The sequence below is a fragment of the Ammospiza nelsoni genome, chromosome 19 (assembly GCF_027579445.1).
Source record: "Ammospiza nelsoni isolate bAmmNel1 chromosome 19, bAmmNel1.pri, whole genome shotgun sequence".
NCBI lineage: Eukaryota > Metazoa > Chordata > Aves > Passeriformes > Passerellidae > Ammospiza > Ammospiza nelsoni.
This window is the reverse complement of record NC_080651.1, coordinates 8,646,103-8,669,852: the sequence shown is the minus strand read 5'-3', so window position 1 is coordinate 8,669,852 and position 23,750 is coordinate 8,646,103. Positions and strand designations below refer to the sequence as shown.

The 23,750-nt window shown below is 57.4% G+C and overlaps 3 protein-coding genes across 3 annotated transcripts; all 3 read right to left on the bottom strand.

Moving 5' to 3' along the window:
* Positions 1-3,069: 3,069 nt before the first annotated feature.
* On the bottom strand, positions 3,070-7,423 carry LOC132081956 (CMRF35-like molecule 5). The gene is made up of 7 exons (XM_059485940.1): positions 7,384-7,423; positions 6,944-7,285; positions 6,045-6,180; positions 4,952-5,055; positions 4,348-4,400; positions 3,653-3,781; positions 3,070-3,374 (listed from the first exon to the last, which is right to left on the bottom strand). Exons 1-7 carry the CDS (start codon positions 7,421-7,423, stop codon positions 3,240-3,242), a joined length of 939 nt encoding a protein of 312 aa, XP_059341923.1. The 3' UTR covers positions 3,070-3,239.
* A 2,970-nt stretch (positions 7,424-10,393) lies between these two features.
* Positions 10,394-11,421, bottom strand: LOC132081957 (CMRF35-like molecule 6). Its single transcript, XM_059485941.1, has 3 exons — positions 11,382-11,421; positions 10,939-11,283; positions 10,394-10,596 (listed from the first exon to the last, which is right to left on the bottom strand). The coding sequence occupies exons 1-3, from the start codon at positions 11,419-11,421 to the stop codon at positions 10,394-10,396; spliced, it is 588 nt and encodes a 195-aa protein (XP_059341924.1).
* A 900-nt stretch (positions 11,422-12,321) lies between these two features.
* LOC132082048 (protein CD300H-like) lies at positions 12,322-14,081 on the bottom strand. The gene is made up of 4 exons (XM_059486102.1): positions 13,908-14,081; positions 13,196-13,531; positions 12,902-12,992; positions 12,322-12,697 (listed from the first exon to the last, which is right to left on the bottom strand). Exons 1-4 carry the CDS (start codon positions 14,044-14,046, stop codon positions 12,322-12,324), a joined length of 942 nt encoding a protein of 313 aa, XP_059342085.1. The 5' UTR covers positions 14,047-14,081.
* Between the last annotated feature and the right edge of the window lie 9,669 nt (positions 14,082-23,750).

The following is a 23,750-nucleotide window of genomic DNA, read 5'->3' as shown; positions in this document are numbered from 1 at the left end:
GCTAATTAATGTGAGTAAATGTGAGAGTGAATGAGTGTGAGTGTGAGCTAATTAGTGTGTGAACCGCTAATTAATGTGAGTAAATGTGAGAGTGAATGAATGTGAGACAATTAGTGTGTGAACAGCTAATTAATGTGAGTAAATGTAAGTGAATGAGTGAGTGTGAGCTAATTAGTGTGTGAGCAGCTAATTAATGTGAGTAAATGTGAGAGTGAATGAGTGTGAGTGTGAGCTAATTAGTGTGTGAGCAGCTAATTAATGTGAGTAAATGTGAGAGTGAATGAATGTGTGATCTAAGTAATGTGTGAGCTAATAAATGTGAGTAAATGTGAGAGCTAATTAATGTGAGTGTGAGCTAATTAATGTAAGCATGTAAGTAAATGTGAGAGTGAATGAATGTGAGCTAATTAGTGGGTGAACAGCTAATTAATGTGAGTAAAAGTGAGAGTGAATGAATGTGAGTGTGAGCTAATTAGTGTGAGTGTGAGCTAATTAATGTGAGAGCTAATTCATGTGAGTACATGTGAGCTAACTAGTGTGAGAGTGAGCTAATTAATGTAAATGTGTGAATGAATTAGCAAGTGTGAGCTAATTCATGTGTGATCTAATTAATGTGAGAGTGAGCTAATTAATGTGAGAGTGAATGAATGTGAGTGTGAGCTAATTAATGTAAGGTGAATGAATGTGTTAGTAAATGAGTGAATGAATGTGAGTGAATGTGAGTGTGCAAATGGATGTGTGAGTGTGTGAGTGAACTTGAGTGTGAGCATGAAAGTGAATGTGTGACTGTGAAGGAGTGTGTGTGTGAATGAACGGGAGGCAATGTGAGTGTGAATGAGTGTGAGTGAATGTGAGCGATGTGAGCGTGCCCTGGGGTACACACGTGGTTGTGCGTGGCCACCTGTGCCCTGCTGTGTGTGCCTGTGACACTGGTGTCACCCCCTGCCATGGCAGGGACACCTTCCCTAGCCCAGGTTCCTCCAAGCCCCGTCCACCCTGCCCTTGGGCACTTCCAGGGATAGGACAGCCACGGATTTTCTGGGCACCGTGTGTGTGCCAGGGCCTGCCCACCCTGCCAGGCACAATTCCTTCTCAATAGCCCATCTAACCCTGCCTGTGACACTGTGAAGCCATTCCCCTTGTGCTGGCACTCTGGGCCCTTGTTCTCAGTCAGCTCTCCTGGGCCCCTTTAGGCACTGAGGGGCCTTTAGGGGCTCTGAGGTCTCCTTGGAGCCCTCTCTTCCCCAGGCTGAGCACCCCCAGCTCCCTCACCTTTCCCCTGTGAAAGCCCCTGGGGGTGGAAATGTTTCAGCAGCAGAAATAGGAAGCAGTGGCTGGGTGGCAATAGCAGCTCCTGGGAGCTCCATGACCTCCTGGGAGCTTTGTGGGCAGATTCTGCTGATAAAGGCCAGGGAACACGGCGGCCTCGGTGCCCCTGAGGGCTTTGAGAGGAAGAACTTTCGATAGCAGGGGCCTCCCCAGGCTGAGGAAGGGCTCTGAGCAGCCTGCTGAGCTCTAGCAGGACTTCCCCTTTGACAGGAGCAATTTAGTCCGTGCCTCAAGAGCTGAGAGCAACAAGACTGCATCAGCACCTGCACACCAGCAGGAAAAGGCTCCCTGCCTAGAATTCTTTAGGCTGCAAAGGACCCCTAAGAACATCAAGATCTTCCACTAACCCAGCACCACCAAGGCCACCAGTAAACCATGTCCCCAAATGCTACATCCACATGTCTTTTAGACTCCTCCAGGGATTGTGACTCCACCATTTCCTTCACAGTCCTGGAAGAAATTCTCACTAATATCCAATCTAAACCTCCACTGGCACAACTTGTGGAGGTGTTTCCCCTTGTGGTGTCCTGTTTCCTCTTGTCCTGTTGCTTGTTACCTGAGTGAAGAGACCAACCCACACCTGACTACCACCTCCTTTCAGGTATTTGTAGAGAGTGAGAAGCTCCCACTTCAGCCTCCTCCTGGCTGTGGTATAAATCAGCATCCCTGCCCTGACACCAGGTGGGTTGCAAAAAAGCTACAGTGCCCAAATTCTCATGGCAGGGGAGAATTCACCTCTTTGTGCAAAACCACTTGCATGGAACCATGTGTGTGTAAGAGCTCAGGTTTTTTGCTCCCAACCCGCCACAAAGGGACACCCAGCCCTATGGCCTGTTTTTTGTGGGAGTGGAAGGATAAATTGCCTGGCACTGGGCTGGAGAAGAGTGAGCACTCATGGGGGAGGGCACCAGCATGCCAGGGGCAGGACTACATGGACTGCTCCAGTGGGGAGTGATGCTGCAGTAGCTGCTGGTGGGTTTGTGCTGGAGGAGTCCTTGTCCTTAAAGATCTGAGTTCTCACACTGCTGGGCACCAGGTTCCCTTCTTTCAGGGTGACACTCTGCAACAAAGCCTTTAGCAGGTGGGAACCTGCTGTACAAACACAGCCACACACCACGGCCAACGCTATCAGATTCTTGGTGTCACTGATAAAGCAGCAACAATTCACACAGAAAGTATTTAGTGGGTGCCAGAGAAAAGGTTATCAGCAAAGCAGAGAAAGGCAAGGTGATGGTTACAGCCCATCTGTGTGCTCCCAGGCTGGGGGTCCTCAGGGGTGCTGGGAGAGAAGGAGCAGGAGCAAATTACCTGGGGGCCTGTGGCACCAGGGGGTGGGGGAGATGCCATTTCTGCACCAAGAGCCTGATACACCTCACCCTCCACATGAGCACCCCACCAAATGCACCTGGATATAACATTTCCCACTGTCCTGGTTCCCAGGAGCTGCCAGCTGGCATCAGCATGAAAAATGTCAGAGGTGAGCAGTGGGTTTGGGAGCCTCAGCCCCCATGAGCAACACAGCCAAAGGAGCAAGTGGGCTGAGTGGTGACAAAGGGAGCAGCTCACCCACCAGCCCAGCCCCACCTCCCCTGCCCACCTCTCCCGCCCTGCCTGGTGGGTCTCTGGCCTGGCCTGCCCCACTACAAGGGGGAGAGCTTTATTCCCACTGCTGTACGGATGAGGACTCCAGATTGCATTTGCAAAGGCATGACTTTATCTTCAACCCTCTCTGTGCCTCACACAACCTCATCCTCTCTGATGTTGCCTCAAAGAAACGTCCAAACCTCGGAGAGCAGCAGCTCTGCTATGGAGCTGGCTCCTACCTGAGCAGAACATCAACCCCATGTCCTCTGTGCAAGTCTCACTGGTGCTGCCAGCAGCAGGAGCAGCCCATGGGGCTGGGTGCTTGCTCATCTACCCCACACTGTGCCATAGAGCTCTTCACTGGGCCGTGGAGCTGATGGCATGTTGGCATAGATCTGCTCCTGCTGTGGCTTGGGCTTCTGCACTCTGGCATATAAGGCCTCTTTTTCCTCTTCTGAAAGCTGGGAAAGGAGGGAGATAAAGAAAAACATCCTTTGTAGGGCTGCTCCAGGCAAATCCTGTCTGCTGGAACCTCTCTGTGATGTTTTAAGCACCCAGGAGCAGCCACAGGGACCAGAGAGAGAACCCACATTAGCCAGGGTCACAGACCCCGGTTTGGCATTTCCCTTTGCAATCCCCTCCTTCCCCACCCAGCCCATCCTGCTGCTCATTCTGTCACCCACCTTCTCCAGCTTTCCTCCCACCGCCTCCAGCTTGGCAGTGCCTGGCATTCTCCTACCTGAGCACTCTGCCTGACCTCTGTGTACTCCACTGGGAGCGTTTCCAGGCGGTGCAAATCCTCAGCATTGCTGTACTGTCTCTCAGCCAGGCCGTGGGTAAGGTCCGCATAGTTCAAGGCTTCTGCTCCCTGCTGGAGAAGGATGAGCTCTCACCCTGCTGCCACTCCCTGCCTGCATCCACAGGGGTGGGAACACCTCCCACCCTGCTGCCTGTCCTGGGTGCTGGGTGCTGAGGTGGCTGCAGGGGCACTGGGTGGAAATGAAAATTGAAGCAAGGCCTGGCTCAACATTCCCCAGGGGAATTCTTACGACACCAGCCCCTCTTCAAGAGCTGGCAGCAAAAAATCAGAAAATACTTTCCAAGCAGTAAGCAAGGATCAGCTACCCTGCAGCACTTCAGGTGTGATTTGCTGCAGGTTTCCAAGGCTGTTTGCCCCAGAGAAGTAGCTCCCATGCTTGGAGAGAAACCTCTCAGATCAATCCTAAACTCCTTTCCCAGGAATACTCTGTGATGGTCACAGAAAGTCCCTGGTTGTGTCTTTCTGTTGGCAAGCAGAGCCCAAAGGATCCCTCCCAGCCTCCAGTGCCATGAACCTGGCTGAAGGCAGCAGCTCTGGCAGCTCGGGGTGCAATGTTTCCCCTCTTCATGTGAACTTGGGGCACAGAATCCCAACAACTCATGAGGTTTCCTTACTGTAGGTGACATGCTGCAAGTCCTGTCCATCTCTATGGCTGCTCCAGAAAGGGCTGGATGAAGCATGGATGTGGCTGGACATGAGTGAAAACAGAGGAAAAGAAATGTGTTGAGAAAACGCACTGCCACTGCAAATCTTGCCATAAAGCAAGACAGGAACCTGACACTCCATGAGCCATTTAAACTGGAGCCCCTCTTCAAATAAAGCCAGACCCCACCTGCCAGCTGGCAATGTCCTCTCCTGTCCCTCCCCAGCCCTCACACTGGCCTTAAACTTTGAATTGAGCCTAGTGTAAGCCTGGCCCATGCAAGTGATGGTGCCCAGAGAAACTCAAGCAGATTCTGTGCCCAGCAGCACCCACCCCAAGGGCTGTCATCCCCTGCTCCCAGGGGACAACACCCATGGGACAGCACCCATGGCATGGACCCACTGCTCCCTTGAGGGAAGGAAACCTCCTGGTGGAGGTCTCAACGATGCACTGAGGAACTGGATGGATCAGGAAGGCAATGGGGGAGGAAAAAGAAACAGAGGGGAAAAATAAAGGAAGCAGAGCAGGCTCTGTTACAGAAACAGGATGTGAGTGGCACTGACAATTTCACTCACCCTTCTTCTTTCTGGAGAGTATTACTAGAACACCAGCAGCCACTGCAAGCAAAAAAAGTACCACAATGATGGCTGGAGTGAGGATGTGCTCAACCACGCTCAAGCTGCAAGAAAAAAAGAATCAAGAAGACAATTTATGTTGTCATGCTTCTCAGGATGAACCAGCACGGAGCAGGGTTGCAGGAAGCAGCTGTGGGGGACACAGAAAGGGGCTGTGGCAGTAGAGTGGCAGGGCCTGCCCATCACAGCAGGCACGGGATGGTCAGGCCGCCAGCTGGGCATGGAGCAGAGCAAACCAAAAACTGCAGAAGCAAAAGGATGCTTGGGTCTGAGAGCCACTGTGTCTTCAGTGATTTAAGGATGGGTTCCTGCATTTGCTCTGGTTTAACTCCACTCTGTGTTAACTTTGTAATGGGCAAGCAGGAAGTTGGTGAGCCAGTACACCCTTGAGTGTGCTGGTGGAGAGTCTCAGCTTTGTCTGCTGCTAGCATCACCTCCCACAGGCAGGAGAGAAGAGGGGAAGATCTAACCCACTGGTTTCATGCTTTTTCAACTATCTCTACCAGGCTGTGTGTAACTACAAAGAACAGGACACTGGGCAGCACTTGGCTTCCCACGAACAGTCTCACTGAGTTTTGGGGAAGGAAATGGGGTCGGTATCGCAGGCAGAAACCACTTCTCCCATGTGACTAGAGGCACTACAATTACTGTCATAGAATGAGAGAATTATTTGGGTCAGAGGGGGCCTTAAAGATTGGGCCTTAAAGGGGCCTCTGTCACTGGAAGGGACACCTTCCACTAGGCCAGGTTGCTCTGAGCCCCATCCAGCCTGGCCTTTAATACTTCCAGGGATGAGGCATCCACAATGTCTCTGGGCAACCTGTGCCAGGACCTCACCACCCTCAAAGAGAAGAATTTTTCCACGTGGAGTAGTCTCTAAAGGCAAAAACAGGAGGTCTGCATCCTCCTGTTCCTGATCCTCATTCAAGGGAGGTCCTATGAGGACCTGAAGAGTCCGATGTTTTCAGGGCTCCAGCTGCACCAGAGAGCTCATGGAGGAAAGTGGCTGCTGTAGGCAGGAGCTGCTACTCACGGTTGAGGGGTGGAGGGATTTGATGTTGATTGCAAAATTTCCTCCTGGGAAATTGTCTGTGTGTGGCCTGCTACAGAGAGAATGAGATCAGAGGACGTGGTGGTCACGTAGGTCGATGATGGGGGGATGGAAGAAGCTGTAACAAAAAGAGGAGAGGCATGGTTGATCTCTGTGGAGAAAGATGCTGTGGGTTTTGCAGTGAGTCAGAAGTGCTATACATGCTGTCACAGGAGGAAAACTCTCTCTCAGGGTCCCCTCTGTCACATCCAGGGGGCACATCTCAAGGTCAGAGTGCTGTAAGACCCTTCCTCTGCCCATGAAGCATTTCACCATCTCAGTCCACCCCAAAACATGCACAAAACAGATTGAGCCTGCAGAAAGGGGTCTGGGCACCCCATGCCCAGTATAGTACTAGCACATATATATTGTCACAGCACGTATATATTGTCCTGCTGTACAGGCTGATCCCTGGCAGGGCAATGGAGAGGGATGTTTCCCAAGCCCAGGGCTTGGTGCCCAGAGGTGCTGCAGGTCCCAGGTGGGAAACGGGGCAGCACAGTGCAATGAGGAACACCCAGTGTTATACAGGAAGGCAAGGACAGCACAGAAAAGGCCAGCAAGAGCAAATGAGGAAGAAAAGTGGTCACAGAGAGCACAGTACACCTCAGTAATGGAGATGGCTGAACCGGGGGGTGCAAAGAAAGGGCTCTGGATAGTACAAAGAAGAGGGAATGAGTGATGGTGGCACCTACAGCACTCTGGGGTCACACCCTGGGGCTGCCCCACCTGCATGGCACCCATCAGCTCTAGGCTGCCCACACTGCAGTCCCTGCTCCAAGCAGCGGGAGGAGCACACATCCATGATAGATCTGGGGGCCCTGCAGCCCACAAGTACTGACCTGGGAGCACGATCACCTCCACATCAGCGCTATCATCCCGCAAAAATCTTCCCGTTCGCACCCCACAGCGGAAGGTGCCCGCGTCCTCCTTGGACAGACCATCCACGGTCACCGTGAATGCCCGGTGTGCGCGGTTGTCCCGGATGGAGAACCGGCCCCGCACCACCTTGGGATGCGACTCCGAGGTGATGACGAGGTCCTCAGCACAGGTATAAACAATCGTACTTGGTATGCACCAGAATTTCGGCAACGTCTCCCAGCCCGGCCGGTACTTGCAAGTGACCGACAGGGAACCGCCCAGGGAGCCCCGCACGGTGCCGGGCCCCGCCACTGCCCCGCAGCCTGTGGAGACACACGGAGCCGCGGCAATGCAGCCGCCGCAGCGGCGCCTCCCGCCCGACGGCGCGGGCCCGGCAGGCGGGGCTCGGGCGCGGCCTTACCTGGCAGCAGCGCCCAGGCGAGCAGAGGCAGGAGCTGCATGGCCGCTGCGGGTACCGGGGCTCGGCCGGTGCCGCTCCCGGCTGCTCTCGGCGGAGCTCGGCCCGCCCCCGGGGCCGCCCCTGCGGCGCCATCGCCCCGTTGGGGCGGAGAAGGGGAACCGGGACTGCTGGGCAGCGGGGCCGCCGGGGATGCGAGGGTCGGGGCCGCGGGAGCGTTTGTTGGAGCGGGCGGGGGAAGCGGGGAGGGCCCGGCGGGGCCCCGGTGCGGCCTCGCCCTGCCCGCGCCGTCGGGACCGGGACTCTCGGGGGTCGAGCGGCGCCGGCCGGGCCGTGGGGTCCCTGCACGGCTGCAGCGGCCCCGCACGCTGACCCAGAGCACGGCCGCGCTCATGGCCAGCAGCGCCAGCAGCTGCAGCCCGGCCAGCGCTGGGAAGGAGCGGAAAGAGCCGCGGGTCTCCTGAGCAGCGTCCGGAGAGAGCGTCGGGGCTGCAGACGCGGGGGAAGGATGGATGGAGCGGGTTCCAGACGGGCCCCGTGTTCCTGTCGCGCTCAGGATGAAACCTCCTCCCGCAGGGTGATCCCAGGCCCCATACATGGGGGTCACTGTTGCTGTGGGGGGGAACACGTGCAAGGACCCACTGGGGTTATGATAACCTCCACATCAGCACTCTCATGGAAAGGGAAAATTCCCTTTGGCATCCCCCAGCGGAGCGAGCCCGCATCCTCCTTGGCCAGAGCTCCGCAGTCCCCCGGAATGCCCGGAGCTGTTCGGGATGGAGAAGCCGCCCTGCCGCACCTCGGGCTGCACTTTCGCGGTGCTGACGGTGCCCGTGGCACAGGGAACAGCAGTTCCGTGTACTCGCTTTGCTCCGCAATTTCGGCAGCGTCTCCCGGCCAGGCTGGTGCGTGCAGGGACCGGCAGGGTTTCCCTCAGGAGTCCCCGCACGGGGCCGGCCCTGTCGCTGTCCCGGAGCCTGTGCAGACCCACGGCAGCGCTGCCGCTGCCCGGACACCTCCCGCTTCCCCTGCTGGGCGCAGCGTGGGGCTCCAGCCCCGGCGGGCACTCAGCCCGGCCCGGCAGCAGCGCCGAGGCCAGCGCCAGCAGCAGCCACATGGACACGTCGGGGCAGCCCTGCTGCAACTATTCATTGTGTCCCTGGGGCTTTGCTTCCTCTTCTGCCTCTGCTACCACCTCCGTTGCTGTTGGCGATCCAGCAAGACCATGGCGTTTCTATTTCCTAGAATTTTGGCTTCTGCTGGTGACTGAGATTACTTGCTGTGCACTGTCCCATGTGCCATGCCCCGGGGTCTCTGCTTTCTTCCTCCAGCCTGGCCCCCATGTGGGGACACAGCCTGCCTCTCAAGCCACACTGCCCAGCCCGCGTGGCCAGGCAGGGCACCCAGGGGCAGAGGTAGCTCAGCACAGCACAGGGACCACCTGAAATCCAGACAATCCCCCAGGCTGGGCAGTGCTCCTGCACGGCCACCCTGTCCTTCCCAGGGCAATGAAATGGGTAACCCCAGGGCCTTATGGCAGTGAGGCTGGACAGGAGCACCCACTTCTCCTGCCAGCACAGCCCCTCTGTGCCTCAGGAGCTCCATGCTCTGATCAGGTCCCTCCAGGCCTCCCCCTGTGTCCCCTGCAGCTGCTGAGTGGGGGTAGAGTTGTGGAAGGACAGCCTTCCCTGGCTATTGCTAAGCTGGAGATGGTCATTTGGTGCACCGGGCAGAGGTGGCAGGGCTGAGGCTGCTGGGGCTGAGGGCTCCTCTGCCCATGAGGAAGCTCAGCTGGGCCATGGTGGAGCCTGCACGGCCCCTGTGACCCCATGTCCCTCCCCCAGGCACAATGCAGCATGTCCCCACACAGGTGTGTGCATCAGCTTTGGCTGCCATGGGCATCCTGGGCAGTGCTGGCAGCTGAAGGAACGAGCAGGAACACAGACAGACTGACAGAAGCAGACACGGCCCTGCAGGATACCCAGCCTTTATTGCAAAATTGTCTTCGGTTTGCAGCTGCAGCTCAACAGCCAGCGGCTCCCTGCAGCCCAAAGCCTTCCCTGCGCAGCGCAGGGGCTGCCAGGAGGGGCCGAGGCTTCCCAGGGCCGGCAGTGCCCGGAGCCGAGCAGCTCCCGGCACGGGGCGGCCGTGAGGGGAGGCGCGGCCCCGGCAGGGCGGGGGCCGGGGGGGCAGGAGGGCGTCGCTGGGGCTCGGAGGGGCTCGGGACGGGGGGGCAGCCCCGTGTGCTGGTGCTGCTGGATGCCCCCAAGAGCTGCGGCATCTCCTGCTCCCGGCTCCCGCCCCGGCTCCTCACCCACGCTGCCGCACTGCAGCCAGCGCTGCCGGCCCTCGGTACAGGACACACCCGGGCTGGACCGGGGCTGCACAAGTGCTGACCTGGCACCGCGACCATCCTCACAGCAGCACTGCCGTCAAACGAGGACATTCCCAAACGACGAAATTCCCGTTCACGTCCCCCAGAGGAAGGTGCAAGTGTCCTCCTGGGACAGACGCTCCACGGTCACCGTGAACGCCACGGTGTTTGCGGTTGTCCCGGATGGAGAACCGGCCCTTCTCCACCTCGGGCATGGAGCCCGCACTGTCGATGGTGTCAGCGCTACAACAGAAAGCGTTGCCGCCTTCTCCACGGTTTCGCCTTTTCTTCCCGGCCCGGCGGGTCCGAGCAGGCGATGGAGAGGGACCCGCCCCGGGCTCGGCCGGTGCCGCTCCCGGCTGCTCTCGGCGGAGCTCGGCCGGCCCCGGGGCCGCCCCCGCGGCGCCATCGCCCCGTTGGGGCGGAGAAGGGGAACGGGGACTGCTGGGCAGCGGGGCCGCCGAGCAGACGAGGCAGGGATAAGGAGCGGGGTCAGGAAGGCTTTATTGAAGCGGGCGGAGGAAGCGGGGAGGGCCCGGCGGGGCCCCGGTGCGGCCTCCTCCCCCTGCCCGCGCCGTCGGGACCGGGGCTCTCGGGGCTCGAGCGGCGCCGGCCGGGCCGTGGGGTCCCTGCACGGCTTCAGCGGCCCCGCACGCTGACCCAGAGCACGGCCGCGCTCATGGCCAGCAGCGCCAGCAGCTGCAGCCCGGCCAGCACTGGGAAGGTGCGGAAAGAGCCGCGGGTCTCCTGAGGAGCGTCCGGGCCCCGTGTTCCTGTCACGCTCGGGGTGAAACCTCCTCCCGCCGTCTGTCCCCAGTCCCGCGACGTGGGGGTCACTGCTGCTGTGGGGGGAACGTGCAGAGTCTGACACAAGAACGCGATCCCCTTCACAGCAGCAATCTCATCAAGCAGCTCCATTCCCATTCACACCCCGCACCTGAAGGTGCCCTTGTCCTCCTCGGCCAGACCCTCCACAGTCACTGTGAGCAAGCGGTGTGTGTGCTAGGTCCGGCTGGAGGGGCGGGGTGGCACATGCGAAGGAGGGATGGATGCAGGGAGTGCCACATGGGCACCGCCCCCCTCTCCATCTTCCCCTCTCGGAGTGACACCTCCACCCTTGGTCTGGCCCCAGTGCTCCAAACCTGTTGTCGCTGTTGCCATCATGGATTCGTGCAGGGACTGACCTGGGAGCACGATCACCTTCACATCAGCAGTCTCATCACGCAAAAATCTTCCCGTTCGCACTCCACAGAGGAAGGTGCCCGCGTCCTCCTTGGACAGACCATCCACGGTCACCGTGAATGCCCGTTGTTTGCGGTTGTCCCGGATGGAGAAGCGGCCCCTCACCACCTCGGGCTGCGACTCTGAGGTGATGACGATGTCCTCAGCACAGGTATAAACAGTCCATGTACTTGGTATGCACCAGAACTTCGGGAACTCCTCCCTGCCCGGCCGGTACGTGCAGGTGACCGACAGGGAACCGCCCAGGGAGCCCCGCACGGTGCCGGGCCCCGCCACTGCCCCGCAGCCTGTGGAGACACACGGAGCCGCGGCAGTGCAGCCGCCGCAGCGGCGCCTCCCGCCCGACGGCGCGGGCCCGGCAGGCGGGGCTCGGGCGCGGCCTTACCTGGCAGCAGCGCCCAGGCGAGCAGAGGCAGGAGCTGCATGGCCGCTGCGGGTACCGGGGCTCGGCCGGTGCCGCTCCCGGCTGCTCTCGGCGGAGCTCGGCCCGCCCCCGGGGCCGCCCCTGCGGCGCCATCGCCCCGTTGGGGCGGAGAAGGGGAACCGGGACTGCTGGGCAGCGGGGCCGCCGGGGATGCGAGGGTCGGGGCCGCGGGAGCGTTTGTTGGAGCGGGCGGGGGAAGCGGGGAGGGCCCGGCGGGACCCCGGTGCGGCCTCGCCCTGCCCGCGCCGTCGGGACCGGGACTCTCGGGGATCGAGCGGCGCCGGCCGGGCCGTGGGGTCCCTGCACGGCTCCAGCGGCCCCGCACGCTGACCCAGAGCACGGCCGCAATCATGGCCAGCAGCGCCAGCAGCTGCAGCCCGGCCAGCGCTGGGAAGGAGCGGAAAGAGCCGCGGGTCTCCTGAGGAGCGTCCGGAGAGAGCGTCGGGGTTGCAGACGCGGGGGAAGGATGGATGGAGCGGGTTCCAGACGGGCCCCGTGTTCCTGTGGCGCTCAGGGTGAAACCTCCTCCCGCAGTGTCGTACCAGGCCCCGACGTGGTGGTCAATGTTGCTGTGGGGCGAAAACGTGCAAGGACCCAGCAGGCAGAGGTGGCAGGGCTGAGGCTGCTGGGGCTGAGGGCTCCTCTCCCCATGAGGAAGCTCAGCTGGGCCATGGTGGAGCCTGCACGGCCCCTGTGACCCCATGTCCCTCCCCCAGGCACAATGCAGCATGTCCCCACACCGGTGTGTGCATCAGCTTTGGCTGCCATGGGCATCCTGGGCAGTGCTGGCAGCTGAAGGAAGGAGCACACAGACAGACAAGCAGACAGACAGACAAGCAGACACAGCCCTGCAGGATACCCAGCCTTTATTGCAAAATTGTCTTCGGTTTGCAGCTGCAGCTCAACAGCCAGCGGCTCCCTGCAGCCCAAAGCCTTCCCTGCGCAGCGCAGGGGCTGCCAGGAGGGGCCGAGGCTTCCCAGGGCCGGCAGTGCCCGGAGCCGAGCAGCTCCCGGCACGGGGCGGCCGTGAGGGGAGGCGCGGCCCCGGCAGGGCGGGGGCCGGGGGGGCAGGAGGGCGTCGCTGGGGCTCGGAGGGGCTCGGGACGGGGGGGCAGCCCCGTGTGCTGGTGCTGCTGGATGTCCCCAAGAGCTGCGGCATCTCCTGCTCCCGGCTCCCGCCCCGGCTCCTCACCCACGCTGCCCCTCCAATCACAGCCAATGCCACGGGCACCTTGATGCTGAGCAGAAGCAGCAAGTGGATGACACTGGGCTGGGACCTGTGTAGGAAAAAGGGAGTTGTGCTAGAGCTTTATTAGGCTCTGGGGAATGAGGATGGGGACTGGGGCACTCGCATGCCCGCCAGCTGCCCCGCTTGTCCCCAGGATGCTCCTTGGGAACTCAAAGCTGGGTGATGGGAAAGGAACGTTTTGCCCAGGGGATGCTTTTTTTGGTGCTTTCCTGGATCCCAAACCCTGACTCACAGCACTGGAGGCTCCCCACAGCCCCTGGGACACAGAGGATTGGTGGTCAATGGGCTCAGGTTGCTGTCCTCAGTTGTGTTTGAAGCAGCTGCTAGAGAAAACAGAGTCAGAACAAAGGAGATCCCCCACAACCTCTGCCCAGCACCATGCACAGGAGCCTCTGTCCCTGAGACTTCAGCAATGCAGGTGCAGGGGTGGTTATGGAGGTATCCGGGCAATGCCCTGAGCGCTGCAAAGGAGGAAGAGGAGCAAGGGGGGAGTTTAATGGCAGCTTTGCTTCCAGCCCTGTTTTACCTGCAGACACCATCACCTCGGTGCTGTGCCCTCGGCTGATCCCCACTTTCTTCTTCACCCCACAGGAGTACCGGCCTGCATCCCCGGCTGTGACACTGGTCAGGGTCACCGTGAATGAATTCGCTGTGTGGTTGTCCCTGATGGACACCCTGTCCCGTGTCACTGTCACCTCTGAGCCGTCGGTTTGGATCACGGAGGTCAGGCAAGGCCAGAGGGAGTTTTTGCAGCACCAGTACTTGAAGCTGAGCTTGTAGCGTGGATTGTAGCTGCAGGACAGGGCCAGTGAGCTGCCCTGCTCTACTGTCACCTTCCTGGGGCCTGTCACTGCCCAGCCACCTGCAGGGGACAGAGAGAGGAGCTGTGAACCCATTCTGGCAATGCCTGGGAGCCATGGAGGGTCTGAGCCCCGGGGCTGCAGCCCGAGGGAGGCTGTGCCTGTGCACCCACTGTGAGCAGTGCTGAGCTGAGATGTCACCAGTGATTAATAAAACAGCCCCCATCAAGGGTGTGTGTTAGTGGAAAAATGAAAAGCGTTATTCCCAGGGTTCACATGGCAGGGAACAAGAAAATCTCAGAGATCACACCCTGCAACTACCAGAGGAAAGGTTTGGGATCAGCCAGTCTTTTGCCATGACCACAGTGAGCCTCCTGGTCTGCCTCAGCCCCAGCCTCTCCACAGCTCTGCCAGAACCCCTGACACAGATTTACTGACCTGTGCTCGTGGCTCTCATGAGGAAAAGGGTCCAAACCAAGAAAATCCTCATTTTCCAGCTTCTTGCTCCTGAGGTGGAATTTTCCCGGTGGTTTTTCACAAAAAATCCTTCAGGATGAAGCCAGGCCCACTCACACATGGATGTCCTAACAGTTTTCCAAGCTGTGCTCTCCTGCCACTTCTTTGGGCAGTGATTACCCACAGACCCTGGATATCTTCTTTTTAAGACAGCCACTTCCTCCCCTTTACCCACCACTCATGACTCACCCTGGGGTGTTCCATGACAGAGACTCTGCTTTTTCTCTGAAATAGTCACTGAGTTCCCAGGAAAATGCCAAAATGCAGCAGGTTCCTCCACGGTGATGCCCATCCCAGCAGGGACCGAAAACCCTTTCCCAGCACAGAGCCCACAGGATTTTGGGGAGTTTTGAGAGGGCCTGGGCAGAGCAGGATGCAGGGGCTGGGGCAGAGTGCAGGTCAAGCCCTGCTGATGGACTGGTGGGGATGCTGGGTTTCTCCCCCAGCTCTGATGGACTGGGAGGATGGGCAGCCATCCAACCCCCTGCACCGCTGCTCTCTGGCTCTGCAGTGGGCTGCCAGCTTGAGCTGGGCTGCTTGTTTTTTGTGTTTTCTTAGGCAAAAGAGTCTTCTTTTCCTCCCCAAATCACCTTTTTTTTTGGCACAGCTGTGGGATTTTGAGTGACAACGCTGTTTCTCTCCAGAATTAAATTAAAAGTTTCAGAAACGCAAATACACAAAGCAAAGCTACTTCCCTGGCTTTCTTCCAATATGCCCTTTGGAAAGAGCAGAAAGCACAAACCTCAGAATCCCCTTCCCTCTCAATGCCTTGCCATGGCAAGAGGAAGCTCTGGGTGTCCCTTTGGGTCACCAAGTAACTCCTTCCTTCCCAGCTGGCTGGTTGTGAGCCAAAACTCTGCAGGTAACACCAAGATCTGAATTCAAAAAGTGCCTGGAGATGGCAAATCTGCTTTGTGCTGAAACACTTCCCACTCCAGCCACCTCATCTTCCTTGGGGATGCATCCCTGCCACTCCTGGAAAATCACAGAGCATCCTTCCCACCCTTCCCTTGGAGTGAGAGGAGGACTGGGAGAAGTGGCTCAGAGGTGGAGACTCTGGATGGAATGGGACAGGGAAGGTCCTACCAAGGTATTTGCTGCATGAGAATTTGGGGGCAGCTCAGTTACCCGAAAGCAGACAGAAGCATTTCTTCCAAGAGCCACTTTGGTTGAGTTGCTGGGGAATTTCTCAAGCCACATCCGTGCTGTGTCATTACTATCACATCCCCATCAGATGGGACGTGTCATTTCCCTCTTTTCCAGGTTTGGGTCCTGGGCAGGATGAGAAGCTGCTCAGTCCAGTGCAGGGGCTGGGACCCCCAGAACAGAGTGAGGCCACTTTCTCCCCATCATGGCAGTCCCCAGGACTGTGTCACACCCCAGAGAGCTCCTGACTGCGTCCGTGGAAGATCTCCTTCCATCCCCTGAGGACACAGCAGTCATTTACAGCAGCCCAACATCAGCACTGCGACTCCCACATGGGGTTTTACTCTGATACTTCTCCTCTCACCTGCTGTGTGAAGGGGTCCTGGCTGAGTGGGACTCTGTCAATGAGGGGTTTGCAAAGGGGATGGCTCCAGCTCAGAGCCTCAGCCCCAAACAAACAGCAGCGTGTGAACATCCTCCAGGAGCGGAAGGTCATGATGAGAGCGGGCAGGAATGAGGAACCCCAGAGTGCTGACACAGAAATCTGTCACAGGAGGATCTGCCCAGCTAAAGTCAGTGTCAGTTGGAAGGGGAAACCAGAAAGGGAGTAGAGCAGTTCAGGGACGAATCTGTACAACAGAGTGTGGCGAGGAATCACTCTGTCCAAAGTGGGGAGAGCCCTGCAGAGCCCCCCTGACACCCTCCAGCCATGGCACGGGTGCTGAGGTGCTCCAGAGGCGCGGGGGAATGGATAAACAGGGCAGGGAAAGGCACTCTGCTCTGAACCAGCATCTCTGGGGGGCTGCGGCAGGATCCTGCAAGCCAAGACCTCTCTCTTTAGGCAGAGAGAGGCCCGGGAAGCACAAGGCAAGGCTGCCGTGTGAGAGAAGGAGCACTGCAGGAATGCTGCTCAGGAACCCGCTAACGCACCCTGACAGGAGCACATCCCTTTGCCGTTTGCTGTGCGCTGACGCCGCGGGGCTGGAGCGAGAAGCTTCGCGTGGCTCGGAGGCTGCAGCGCGAGCAAAGTGTGCCAGAGCCCTGGCAGCGCCATCGCCGGGCACTGTGGCCACAGGGCTGAGGAGAGCTGGCACCTGCAGCCCTGCCTGCCCCATTGAGATGCACTGTGGGCACAGCACAGGGCTGAGGAGAGCTGGCACCTGCAGCCCTGCCTGCCCCATCGAGATGCACTGTGGGCACAGGGCTGAGGAGAGCTGGCACCTGCAGCCCTGCAGCCCTGCCTGCCCCTGGGCAGCGCTCCCAGCCCTGCTCTGCAGCTACAGAACACTGCCCCACACCACCCGACGCTGCTTTCGCTCTGCTTCTGCAGGATTTTGAATCTGGGTTTACTCTCTGGTGCTGGTCCTAAGAAAAAGCCTCAAGGCCTTTCTGGGACAGGCAGTAATTGAATCAATCAGAGCGTGCATCTCCTTGGTTCAGGGCCCTGCAAGAACAGATCTTCCCCAGTTCTCATCTCACTGTATCACCCACACCACAGCCGAGCCTTTCCAGAGTCCTGTCTTCCCCGGACTTTAATGATATTTCCAATCCCTGATTCTGTTATTTAAGCTAGGTCCTTTGAAAAATAATCAGGTCGTTTCAGTCTGTTCTTCACAGGCAGATTTAGCAAGTTTGGGGAAATTGTCCATAGGAGAAAAGGCTGAGTATAATATTGTAGCTCCTTAGTGCTGGCTGACTTAGCAGGCGCTGTCTGAGCTCTCTTTCTGCTGCCATCTCAGATACCCAAGATGAGTCTGGATCATTCCCAGATCCCCCGACTCAGCAAAGCCAGTAAAGGTGGCAAAACATACTCACTGAATTTGTGGTGCTGGAGGATTTGCTCTGGGCTCCACCTGAGGCTGGACTTAGCCAGAAAGGGCCAAGGCAGGGGTTATTTAATGCAAAGAAATTAAGAATGCATACTCGGTGGGTTCAGAGGATGAAATTCTGATTTCTGCCTAGCTCGTGGGGAAGGAATGACTTCAGCAAGGCTCCAGCTTCCCCCAGATGTGTTGTACAGGCAATCCGGGGAGATACTACAGCAGTTAATAGGGTTGGGCAGCAGAGAACAAGCAGGAGCAGGCCAGGAGGACAGTGAAGCAGAAACTCCTGAGCTGGATTTAAGTGTTCCACTGTTAGAGCTGTACTTCTCAAGGCAAACACACAAGTAATTAAGCTACCAGGGATACAGTCTGTGAGCAGACACTCTAAACAATGGATCTAAATTGCAGGTTTATTTGGAATCACTGCAATTTACAGGTCATTTCCTCTGATTTCATTGCTCTGCATTGATTCCAGCTGGTCAGCACTTGCTTGGGGCTGTAAACTGCTCACTGGCTGCCAGAAACCTCTGCGGGGCCTGGGGGAGGCTGGTAGAGCAAGTGGTTTGCTCTGGGTGCTGGGGAAATGCATTCCCCAGTGTGTGAAGGGAGGCAGTGATGCAGCTGTTGGGCTGCTGGGCTCTGATAAAGCTGCTGTTATCACTTATCTACGATGGGTCAGCTCCTCCAGCACGACAAAATGGGATGAAGCCCTTGGAGCAGGGCCAGGGCACGCTGGTGCCTGTGTTTTGCCAGCAATCTGTGTTGTCTCATTAGGCTGCATTACCTTTGGAGACATCACGACAGTCAGGAGAATTGTCTCCTGCCGAGTGAGGTTAAACCTGCAGGGCCGAGGGTGCCTCTGGTGCAGCGGCAGTGCCTGCAGAGGGAACGGACACCTCGGCTCCTGGAGCTCTTCAGTCCCTCCCTAAATGAGCCTTAATTGGTCTCATCCTTGGGCAGGTTATTACAGCTCCAGAGCTCAGTCCCCAGGGGCACTGGGTGCCAGAGGCCAGCTCGCTCTCAGACCAAGGCCGCGGGTCAGCCCCTGGCAAGCAGGGAATATTCAGCCCTCAGTCATTAGGCAGCTCTTGTGATTTCAGCTTTGCTTGCTAGGTAGCTTTCCCTTGGCCTAAGGCTCCAGCAGACGGTAGAGAGAGGAGAAACAGAAGACACTGGCTGTTCCACGAATGTGGCTTTATTGGAGGGGTCCGTGAAGGGTCTCAGCTCTTCTTCTTCCCAGTTAGTAGGGGTACAGTATGCTACTTTTATACCCTTGGCCTGGTTCCAATCCTGATCAATGGCAAAGGTGTTAGAGGGACCATTGTCGCAGACATTTTTTCACAGAAATCCTTTCTTTGGGATTGTGCATCTTCTGGGAAGCAAGGGCCCCAGAAGAAGAATGTAAACAATTGTTATCAGCTGCTGTGAGATGCACCTGTGATTGGTTCATGTTCCATGTGTTTACAATTGGGGGCCAATCACAGGAGCAAGCTGGGGACGGAGTCCCTGGACACAGAAATTTGTTGTAGATTCTTTCTATTCTATTCCTAGCTTAGCAGCTCTGCAACTTCTCTCCTTATTCCTATTAGTATAGTAATAATGTATTATATATCATATATCAATAAATCCAGCCTTCTGATCAAGAAACAAGATTCTCGTCCTTCTCTCACCATGGAGACCTCCTGAGGTCGCTGTAATAGGCCATAAGTGACCAATAGCAGGGTTATCAAGATACTGCCTTACATGGCTACAGGGATAAGTTATAGGGCGGATGTCCCTGGAGTCAGGAAGCTTCTTTGCTGCTGTGTCAGCATTCAGATCCTCCACAGGGCCCTGGCTAAAGTTGATGGTTTCACTACACCTCCCTGCTCTCCTTTGTCATTCAGGGTAGTTCACAAATGCTGCTTGAGCTAAAAAGTCAGAGAATGCTCTCCAAGCCCCAGAGCTTCTCCTGCAGCAGGGACCTGCCAGAAATTGCAATCCAGGGATAAGCAGACCTGGAGCCTCAGACCTAGTGAGATGTTGGGGGTATTGCACAACTTGTGAGGGTTCCTCAGGGTGAGAGAGAAGGACGAGAATCTTGCTTCATGATCAGAAGGCTGGATTTATTAATATATGATATATAATACATTATGACTATGCTAATAGGAATAGACAGAAAAGTTCAGAAGCTTGCTAAGCTAAGAATAGAATAGGAATCTAAAAACAAGAGAGCTCTCTGAGAATCTGTCCCCAAGCTTGGTCCTGTGATTGGCCCTTAATTGTAAACATGGAACATGAGCCAATCACAGGTGCACCTATTGCATTTCACATCAGCAGATAGTTATTGTTTACATTTTTCTTCTGGGGCCTCAGCTTCCCAGAAAGGACAAATCCTAAAAGAAAGGATTTTTATGAAAAGATGTCTGTGACATTGGGGGCTCACCCTTCTCTTCACCCCCACCTTCAGGGGAGGTGTGTCTGAGCACCTGCCCAGTTTGGGTGTCCAGGGCAGAGCTGTGCAGTCCCTGCAGCACACCTGGGTCTCTCTGGGGCCCAGCACACAGCTCGGGCCAGGCAGGAGAAGGCTGAGCATGACTCAGGATGGTGGCATGAAATCTCCATCCTCAATGGCCATGGCAGCACTGGGACATCTGCAGGAAGGATTATGCAGACATCAATGGGAGTTTTGACAAGTTCTTGGTGTGTTTAAGAGTTGCCCTGGCTTTGTTGAAGATCCCCTGAGGTTTGCTGCTTTCTTCTTCTTGGCCCTGCCCGTGTGGGGTGTGTGCATTATGTTGAAGCACTTGTTTATTTTCTGATCCAGACACCAGGGCTTGTGATATCATTTGTTTTTGTGTTGTTGATTGTGTTACAGTGCATGAGGCCGTGGTCTGGCTGCAGGATGGTCTGGGTTGGGTTGAGTTGGGCTTTTTGGCCTCAGGCAAGCCTGAACCCCACTGTCCCAACTGGTTTTTAATTTTTTTTCTGGCTATTGTTTCTGAGTCCAATCATCTGACCCAGCAGAACCATCTCTGCAGTCAGAAGAAATAATGGGTAAATATAATTAGTAATGTCAGGCCCAGGCAGTCGAACAGCAATCAGATGGGTGCAGATGGCTCTTGGAAGCCTGGTCTGTTCCTCTGGCTTGAGGCCATCTGCTGCTCTTGAAGGAGGGAATTGGAGACTGAGTCGAGTCTCTCTTAAACAAACTTCTGAGTAAAGATTAATTTATTTCCAGTGCAATGAACAACATCAGATTGCTCTAAAGGGAGACCTAAAGAAAAGGATCTCAACAAGATACTGACTGTCACCTTCAGGTTTAGGCACAGCTTCATCCTCTCTCTAATAACAATTTTTTTTACTTTAAGCAGGGTCTTAACTGGGCTCTGTAAATGCAGTGGAATCCCAAAGTGGACTTGTTGGGATAAACCAGGCACAGCACCAGTGTGGTAAAAAAACTGAAATGGCCTGGCCAGCATGGGCTGCTGCCTCTCCTGGAGTGACACACCAGTGACCACGCAGCTCCGTGCTTCATCCTGCCCTGAGCATCATCCTGCCCTGAGCATCATCCTGCCCTGAACTTCATCCTGCCCTGTGCTCCATCCTGCCCTGAGCTTCATCCTGCCCTGAGCTTCATCCTGCCCTGAGCTCCATCCTGCCCTGAGCATCATCCTGCCCTGAACTTCATCCTGCCTTGAACTTCATCCTGCCCTGAGCATCATCCTGCCCTGAGCTTCATCTTCATCCTGCCCTGAGCTTCATCCTGCCCTGAGCATCATCCTGCCCTGAGCTTCATCTTCATCCTGCCCTGAGCTTCATCCTGCCCTGTGCTTTATCTTCATCCTGCCCTGTGCTTTATCTTCATCCTGCCCTGTGCTTCATCCTGTGCTTCATCCTGTTCCATGCTTCATCCTGCCCTGAGCATCATCCTGCCCTGAGCTTCATCCTGCCCTGTGCTTCATCTTCATCCTGCCCTGAGCTCCATCCTGCCCTGAGCTTCATCCTGCCCGGGCTCTGTGTGCCGATGTCTGGGGGGCGTCAGCCAGAGCAGCCTCGGTGCGGGCAGGAGGCTTCTTAAGCGCCAACGAGCTGCTGTGAATCCGGGCTGGGGCAGGGCAGCGGGCCTGGCTCCGTGCTCAGCTCGGCACCGACCGGAGCTGGCACCGAGAATCTCTGTGCCAGGGCTGCCCGTGCCCCGTGGGTGCCTCCCGCGGCCGAGGGGAGGCCGGCGATTCCCGGCGATTCCCCGGGCTCTGCCAGTCCCGGTGCACAGAGCTGGGCAGCGGAGCTGCGGAGGGACCGGCGCTGGCGCGGGGAGTCCGGCGGCTCTGCCGGGGGGGGACGGAACGGAACGGAACGGAACGGAACAGAACGCTCCCGCCGCCTCCCCGCCCCCGGGCGGGACCGGCCTCTCCCGCTGCCCCCCGCCCCCTCCGGGCGGGGAACCGTGCGAGCGGCGGCGCCGAGCAGCGCTGTCCGTCCTGCGGGACCGAACCGGGCCGGGCACTGCGGGACCGAGCAGCGCTGTCCGTCCTGCGGGGCCGAACCGGGCCGGGCACTGCGGGACCGAGCAGCGCTGTCCGTCCTGCGGGACCGAACCGGGCCGGGCACTGCCGCACCGAGCAGCGCTGTCCGTCCTGCGGGGCCGCACCGGGCGGGCGCTGCCCGCGGTGCTGAGCGGGACGGGCGCTGCCCGCGGTGCTGCAGGGGCGGCCCGGCCCGGCCCGGGCACCCCCGGACCCCCCCGGCCATGGGGGCCCGCGCCGCCGGCCCGGGGGGGGACGGCTACAACGAGGCACTGCTGCACAAGGTAGGGATGGGGATGGGATGGGATGGGATGGGATGGGATGGGATGGGATGGGATGGGATGGGATGGGATGGGATGGGATGGATGGGATGGGGATGGGGGCACCCGGGAGGGGGCTGCAGAGCGGGGAGAAGGGATAGCGCTCTGCTTGAACTTCCCGACAAATCCCGTCCCTCTGCCTTCCTCGCTCCTCCTCTCCCGGCGGGGTCCGTCTCTCACCCTCAGCCCGGGGCGGCGGCAGCTCTGTCCCCCCTGCAGGGATCGGCCCCGGTCCCAGCACATCCCGGCTGGCGGTGGGCAGGGGGTGGCCGGATCCGGCGTGTTTGGGAAGCCAGGGCTGCTGGAGCGGGGCCAGCCCCGCGGCACAGCCCGCACCGCCCGTCAGCCGCTCCCGCTGTCCCGGCAGGCTCAGGGCGGCTCGGGGGCAGCTGAACCGCGGGGCTCTGTTTGCCAGAAGCAGATTAATGAGCTGGGACTTTGCTGCCGTGAAATAGCCGTGTCCCAGAGACGTCCATTCCTGCCCTTCTTGCTTTGAAATCCTCTTTTGCAGTATTCCTGGGACTGTGTTTTTGTACCTCCTGGGACTGTGTTTTGTAACTGCAATGGCACGGAGCATGGTCAGGCTTGCTGGTGTCCCTGCAAGACGTGCGGTGCTCAGGCTTTGCTGCGGGGACAGCAGCAGCAGGGGTTTTGCTCTCTGCAGTCAGGTGCTGCCCTGCAACTCCTGGAGTGATGGAGGAGATGCTGATTTCTCACAGACCCACCCATCATTCCTTCCTGCTGTCCTCACTCTGCTTTCCTGCAGTCCCCAGTGACTGTGCAGGAACTGCCTCCCTCGGGAAAATCAGGGATGGCACAAGACAGGAGAAGGGCTGGGGTTCTGTGGATCCTGTTCACAAATCCCAGTCTGTTCTGTATCCTGTTCTGTATACTCAGGGCAAGGTGCCCAGCCCTTGATTAGTAGAAAAATATCAATTACTAGCAGGTCTCGTTTCTGTTTTACATGGAATACATAGAACATGCCTCCAGGGATGACTTGAGAAACTTTGATTCTTTGCAAAGCCTTAACTCTCTCTTCTCCAGGAAGCAGCTGCAGCAGTTAAGGAATGGCATTGGTGGAAATGAGGCTCTGGGCAGAAAATGGTTATATTGCCCAGGCAAATAACCATCCCAGTCCCACATTCCCTGATGTTTCCCTTGATATTTTTCTGCCTCTCCTGGCTGGGCTGCTTGTCTTGCAGAAACAAGGCTGCTCTCACTCCAGGGAAGTGAGTCTGCAAACACCTCACTAGATCTTGTGTCTGAGCAAGCAATCACATTTGAGATGTGTTGAAAAACCTCAAGAGAGCTTTGCAGTCTGCAGCCAAGGATTAAATGGTTTCTGGTTGGTGGCTAAACCCAGACCTGGGGAGGAAATGGGCCCAGAGCTAACCAAAGCAGGAACAGCAGAGGTTTATTCTGGGCTGTTCCAGAGAAGTTTTGCTTGATACAAAATGATGAATTCTGCTCTCAGGTGGTTTGACCCATTGCCAAATCATTCTTCCTCCTGTGTGATGCCTGGGTCCATTAGACCCAAAGGCAGAGGGATGAGCTCCTTGTCTGTGGCTGATCCAAGGTGTTAACAGGGGGCTGCAAACTGGGATCTCCTGCACGATCTGAGCCAGCTTTTGTTTGATGCACAGCCCTGGAGCTCTGCAGCGCTGAGATCCAGCCTGTGCCAAGGCTGGCAGAGGGCTCCAGGCTCTCTCTCAAGCTGGTATAAGTGTCTTGGCCATGGTGAAATCGTGTCTGGGCAGGTGGGACAGCCCTGAGCTGTTCCTGTGGCACACAGCAGCTTCTGGCATCATCCAACGCCATCCCTGGAGCACTGCCTGCAGCAGGGGAAAGGCAGCACAATTTTATATAAAGAGCAGGTTAAAAATAAGCCTCAGGACTGAGAGCCTCAGCCTGAGAGGCCACAAGAGTGGGGTGGTGAGGGGCTGAAAGCAGACATGCCTTCACCCTCAG

Excerpts from the sequence above, each read along its gene's own strand:
- LOC132081957 (XM_059485941.1), bottom strand. The coding sequence starts at position 11,421 with ATGCAGCTCCTGCCTCTGCTCGCCTGGGCGCTGCTGCCAG. Across the intron at positions 11,284-11,381 it reads CGCCTGGGCGCTGCTGCCAG|GCTGCGGGGCAGTGGCGGGG; the intron begins GTAAGGCCGCGC and ends GTGTCTCCACAG. Across the intron at positions 10,597-10,938 it reads GAAGGTGATCGTGCTCCCAG|CAGCAGTGACCCCCACGTCG; the intron begins GTCAGTCCCTGC and ends TTCCCCCCACAG.
- LOC132082048 (XM_059486102.1), bottom strand. The coding sequence starts at position 14,046 with ATGTGTGAGTGGGCCTGGCTTCATCCTGAAGGATTTTTTGTGAAAAAC. Across the intron at positions 12,993-13,195 it reads CGAGGTGATGGTGTCTGCAG|CAGCTGCTTCAAACACAACT; the intron begins GTAAAACAGGGC and ends TGTTTTCTCTAG. Across the intron at positions 12,698-12,901 it reads TGTGGGGAGCCTCCAGTGCT|GTCCCAGCCCAGTGTCATCC; the intron begins GTGAGTCAGGGT and ends TTTCCTACACAG.
- LOC132081956 (XM_059485940.1), bottom strand. The coding sequence starts at position 7,423 with ATGCAGCTCCTGCCTCTGCTCGCCTGGGCGCTGCTGCCAG. Across the intron at positions 7,286-7,383 it reads CGCCTGGGCGCTGCTGCCAG|GCTGCGGGGCAGTGGCGGGG; the intron begins GTAAGGCCGCGC and ends GTGTCTCCACAG. Across the intron at positions 4,401-4,951 it reads ACTCTCCAGAAAGAAGAAGG|CCCTTTCTGGAGCAGCCATA; the intron begins GTGAGTGAAATT and ends TGCTTCATCCAG.